Raw genomic sequence first — 6,000 nt, 5'->3', positions numbered from 1 at the left:
GGAGGCAGCCGATCAATGATTCTCTCATCACTGATGTTTCTCTCTCTCTCCCTCTCCCTTTCTCTCTGAAATCAATAAAAATGTATTAAAATAAATAAAATTATCCTGCTATACTTGGTCAAACATTTAATTAGCTCACCCCTAATGCCTTGGCAGGGCCAGACCAAATGATCCTTATACGGACCACGGGCCGGACGTTCCCACCCCTGCAAAGGGTCAGATCACCTCCAGGGAGCCCGGACTTCCCATGGGGTAAGAAGATGGAGAAGAAACTAAGAGATGTGCAAGTGGGAGACAAAAATGAGAGGGACAAAGGGGCCACAGAGAGCTAGAGGGGAGCGTATCAGGGCAAGGGTCTAGCAGTCCCCTGAGGGGGCGTGGCCCAGGCTGAACCCAGCAAGCACAAGGCCCCTGGGCACATGGTCCCACGGGTCCTCTCCCCTGCAAGGAGCAGCTATACTTCTGTATAGGGATGGACCATCCTCCCCCATCCTCAGGGATCGGGCCCTGGGCCCACACGCCACCGCCCAGGACACCCAGGATTCCCCTCTAGGCCCCAAAACGGGCCTCACAGGCAGGACCAGTTGTACGTCGGACCCACTCATACCTGTTCAGTGCATAGATGCTTTCTATGTTCCCAAAGAGGGCGCTGACTTGTTCTGGCTGCAGCAGCCCGGGGGTGTCAATGATCTTCAGGAGGTAGTCCTGCAGGGAGAGAGGCATCAGAACCCAGCCCCTCCCGCACAGTCCCGTGCCCCCAGCCACACCTCACTTCCGTGCCTCGTTTTATAGCTATAGCGCGATTTCACAGGCATCACCTACTATACTGGGTTGGATAGTTCCACCCAAAAATTAATATCCACATGGAACTTCAGAACGTGAACTTATTTGGAAACAGGGTTTTTGTAGATGCGACTAGTTAAGGATCTCAAGATGCCATCACTCTGGATTTAGGGTGGGTCCTAAGTCCAATGACCAGTGTCCTTATAGGAGAGAACCACAGAGGCAGAGAAGAAGGCAACGTGAAGACGAGGCAGAGATGGCGGTGATGCAGCCACAGGCCACGGCACAGGAGGAAGGCCAGCAACCACCAGGAGCAGGAAGGAGGCATCCACCTCAGAGCCACCAGAAGGAACGACCCTACCAACATCTGGGTTTCTAACTTCTGGCCTCCTGCTCCGAGAGAGACAGAAGAAATGGCTGCGTCTTAAGCCGCTGGGTCTGTGGTAATTTGTTACAGCAGCCGTGGGAAACCAATACACCTCCCTCCGCAGGCGGCTTCCGCAGCGGCAGCCACCTCCTCCTGTGTGCCCGGCACAGTGTGCACACTTCACCTGCACAGGTGCATCCATCTTCATTTACCAATGAGGAACCTCAGGGGCTACCCAGTGCCTGAGACCGCACAGCTAGGGAACAACAGACCAGACAGGGATCCAGGGGCAGACAGGCGGGGTCCAGAGTCCGTCTCCACGGAGCACCGGAGTCCCTTCCCTCCTCGCCAAGGGTGTCTACTCCCTGGGGACCCACAGTAAGTTCTGCTGGCGGAGCCACTGGTCTGACCCCGAGTCACATGGCAGTGTGAGCTGTCAGCAGCTTCCCCACCTGTCCCGGGAAAGCAGACCTCCAGGATACATGAGTCGGGGAGAACTGTCCTTCCGGGCGGTGGCAGGTTTATGCGCCAGAGCTGGGCTGCAAGGCCAGCCCGAGAGGAGGAGGCCGGCGCCCCCGCTCCTTACCTCCACGATGCTGCGCAGGTCCTGCACGTACATGCGCTCCGTTTCCACGATTTCCCGCACCACCCGGCCCAAGTAGCTGAGCTTGTGCGCAGGCGCCGCGGCTGCCCGGCTGTTGAATGGGGACAGGGGTCCCTTCTTGTTAGGCCGGGTGCTGGAGTTGTTGTTGCTGTTGGGGGGGTGCCTGCCACGCGGGGAGCCGGCCCCGTTCTTGGTGAAGGCCTCAGGGCCGCTGGGCTCCTCCATGGCGCCTCGGCTGTCCCGGGAGGAGCCTGACGAGGACGCGGTGGAGGTCAGGCTCGCGGTGGAGGTCAGGCTCACGGGCCGCTCCTGGCTGCCGTCCTGGTGGAGGGAGGTAGAGACGGGCATCCTGGCATCGCTGCCTGGCGAGGGCACTCCGGGGAGATTCTGGGCAGGGCAGACAAAGTGTCAAACTCTGAGTCCTCACCGAAACAGAAAGTAGCAGGGTGGCTGCCAGGGAGGGAGGGGGCGGGCCGGGGTAGTTGTTGTTTAATGGATACAGAGTTTCAGTTTTGCAAGATAATAAAAAGTCCTGTGGGTGGACTGGTGGTGATGGACACAACAATATGAATGGACTTAATGCCACTTAAAAGTGGTTAAAATGCAAATATTATCTTATTTTAAGAACAGTTTTACCACAATTTTAAAAGCAGCAACTAGCCCTAGCCAGATAGAGTGTCGGCCTGCGGACTGAAGGGTCCTGGGTTCGATTCCGGTCAAGGGCACATGCCCAGGTTGCGGGCTTGATCCCCAATAGGGGGTGTGCAGGAGGCAATCGATGATTTCCTCTCATCATTGATGTTTCTATCTCTCTCTCTCCCTTCATCTCTGAAATAAAAACATTAAAAAAAAACAGCAACTTGGAATCCCCAGGAAGTCCCTTCCCCCAGACCCTATGAGCATCTGTAACAGCGGTTTCTCAACCTGTGGGTCGAGACCCCTTTGGCAGTCGAACGACCCTTTCACAGGGGTCGCCTAAGACCATTCTGCATATCAGATATTTACATTACAACTCATAACAGTAGCAACGTTACAGTTATGAAGTAGCAACAAAAATAATTTTATGGTTGGGTCACAACATGAGGAACTGTATTTAAAGGGCCAGAAGGTTGAGAACCACTGATAGGGATGCCCCATAACATTCCCTCCCGACTCCAACAGCCCCACCTCCACCTTTCCAGGGTAGAAGGTGGACCACACCCGGACAATAAGGGCTCGGAACCCCAGGCCCCAGAAGAGCAGAGACGACACCTCGGCCAGCCACGGCGGGGGTGCCCTCTGAGGGAATCCCAGCACCTGGCCTCTCAGGCCCTCGGCTCCTCACCATCTGCCCAAGTGTTGTGTCCTCCAGGCTCTGAGCACCTGGCACAGGGCAAGGGCTCCATAAACCGTCAAAACAGTGATGCTAATGGTGGTTGTCTAAGAGCACTTCCCAAGTGCGCACCTGTCAGGGCCTGTGCTGGGGTCACCGGACAAAGGCAGGCAAAAATCTGGCTCTTAAAATCTAAGAGGACAGGCACGCCAGAGGGGAACAGTCTCCCCAAGGTTCCAAAATCTTGGGGCACCAGTGACTACACCATGAACCTGGAAACCTCCAGATACTGACAGAGAAGGCAGAGGAGATGGCATAAAGGCTGAGCCCACATGACCCCTGACCCCATGCCCAGAACCTGGTACAAGCCCCTGACTCACCCTGGCTCCCAGGGACAGGAAATTCCCCAGGGCTGAGCCACCGGTGAGTCTCCCACACTCCCCCAGCTCAGCTCACCTCAGCTCAGCCAGGGCAGCACAGCAAGCAGGAAGCTGCTCCCAGATGAGGCAAACACAGCCTCGGGTGGACTTTATTCCCTGAGCAGATGGTGGTAGACTCACAGGTAGGCCTGCCCGAAGCAGCAAATCAGGGGAGGGGCTGTGGCCTTGGAGAAGGACAGACACTCCACCTCCACCCCAGAGGACCAGCGCTCGCTCACACCCCTTCCCAGAAAGTACACCTGATTGCTGTTTCCGCAGGAAACGGTTCCAGAGCATCCCTCCCACCTCCACTGGCTCAGCCTTCCGCCCCCAGTTCTAGGTCTCAGAAGCTACCAGATCACAGACCACAGCTATGAGGAGGATCTAGAAGTTGCCATCACTCCGATAACTATGATTTTGCCCCCTGGTTTTCTGTGCCTCTGCCCCAACCTATGCCAACACCCCAGGCTCGGGCTTTTGTAAATGTTCTCTATGCTTGGACATTATTTCCTCCCCATCCATCCCATGACATACTGGCTCCAACCACTTCACTTAGATCCGACCCTCAGGTTCAGATCAGAAGCCACCACCGCCTGCCCCTAGAAACCTCCCCAGAAGGCAAGCCTGGGGCCCCTAGAAACCTCCCCAGAAGGCAAGCCTGGGGCCCCTAGAAACCTCCCCAGAAGGCAAGCCTGGGGCACCTCCTGCATAATCCTTCAGCACCCAGAGTTACACCTACTCTAGCACTCACTGGAAAGGACTGTGAGTAGCTTCAGACCCTCTATCCTAGACTGTAAGTGACCTAAGGGCGGGGGCCTTAAAGGGCCATCTGGCAAATGATGATGAACAAACGGTGAGCCTACTGAGCTACGTCAGGAGCATCGAGACCTACCTGCCATCCGTGCTAGCCCAGCAAGGAGCACGGACCCTCAAGCACAGGGCTCTGTCCCTGCGCCTCAGCTGGGGTGCTCTGCTCCATGGGAGCCTCCCGTTTTGCAGATGCAGATGACGCGGTGGCAGCACTGGGGCTAACCCTGCATCCTCCCTCCCTCCAGGCGCAACAAAAGGTTAATTAATAGGATCACCCGGGTGGAACTGAGCATCAGGAGGAAAGCCCCTTGGGAATGCAGCTCGGCTGCCTCTTCCGCTCTCTTCAAAAAGAGCCTTCAGAATGAACCAGCCAGGCCTTTCTACAGAACCAGCCCCAGGGCGATACCATGTTATCTCAGCACAAAGAGGAAGACCCATGCTCCGCCCCAGCCCTAACCCTTAGCCCTGTGGGCCTCTGCTGTCCTCAAAGCACACTGCAGGATGCACAGGCCTGCACACCCCTCTCCCCCCTCCCCCATCAGTCCCAGCTGGAACCATGGGGCAGGGACTTATGGCCTAAAACCTTTCCCAGATCAGACCTGGGGTCAGTCAGCCCCTAGGGGGATGCTAAATGGAAAAGGCCCAAGTCCCAAATGGATTTCACAGCTGGCCAGGTCACAGCCCCCACTAACGCCCCCTCCCGCCAACTGCCCCCCACACACACACACACACACACACACGCTCTCAGGGACATTTATCTCTAAAGGGTGCCTTCTGAGGACACCCTTTCAGGACCCCATGCACACTTGGAGCTCAGAAACTAAAGTGCCCTTCCTACCTGAAGGAACTTTCTCTGATTAAACGTAGCCATCTGTTTGCAAGCCCAGCTCACATTTTCAAAGTCATGCCCCTGCCCAAATCCTCCTAGGACCAAAACCAAGCCTAACAGCTAAAACGTTCTAAGCGCTATAGACATAACAAGCCAATGAAATCTCGTAAAAACTCTAGAGGTAGATACAGCTATTATCCCCATTTTACAGATGCAGAAACTGAGGCCACAGACGTAGCATGTGGTAGAGCCTGGATTTGAACTCCGCTCCAGTGTTCATGCTCTATCTCCCTAATGGATTTCATGCCAGCCAGGACCACAGGCAAGGATCAGTCACAGCCCTGGGCGCCATGGCTTTACCTCAGCATAAGCCATGGGGGCTTTTAACCTGACATTCATTTACCCCACAAAGGCCCCATGGAGGTAAAAGGCTGAGTGTTAAGATTCCTTATGGCTATTCCTAGACCTGCTACTATGTGCCCATTTACCCTCCTGTTAGAACAACACAGTAAACTACAGATTCCAGGGCAAAGCATGGCAGGTCACGGAGAAGGGAAAACGCATGTGGTCGTGAGGTCAGACGGTAAATTCCTTGGATGATGAGGAAAGCTGGGCAGTGACCAGGAGACCCAGGATCACAAGGCTCTCGCTCCTGCGTAGGGAGGACAGGAAAAGAATGTAGAGACGCAGCAAGGGAGAGATGAAGAGTGAAGGGGGCAATGAGAGCAAACAAGGCACAGTCCGATGCGGACTGTGAGTAGACACCACTTGATAGTGACCTGAAAGAGACATCACACTCAATTTGAGTGCAATCTGGTCCTAAATGCCTGTTCCCAACCAGCACTGTGTGTCGTTCAGACTCACAGAGAGTAGCTG

General features: G+C 55.3%; 1 protein-coding gene across 1 annotated transcript in view; it reads right to left on the bottom strand.

The window, feature by feature from the left end:
* PLEKHG3 (pleckstrin homology and RhoGEF domain containing G3) overlaps positions 1-6,000 on the bottom strand; it is a gene marked incomplete at its 3' end in the record, with an annotated part of 37,115 nt that overhangs the window by 11,413 nt on the left and 19,702 nt on the right. Inside the window, 2 exon segments of the mRNA XM_014467898.2 lie at positions 608-705; positions 1,737-2,141. Coding sequence (XP_014323384.1) covers positions 608-705; positions 1,737-2,102 — 464 coding nt within the window.

Source organism: Myotis lucifugus, unplaced genomic scaffold (genome assembly GCF_000147115.1).
Source record: "Myotis lucifugus unplaced genomic scaffold, Myoluc2.0 scaffold_419, whole genome shotgun sequence".
NCBI lineage: Eukaryota > Metazoa > Chordata > Mammalia > Chiroptera > Vespertilionidae > Myotis > Myotis lucifugus.
Note: the sequence above shows the minus strand (reverse complement) of the source record. Positions and strands in the feature narration are given on the sequence as shown.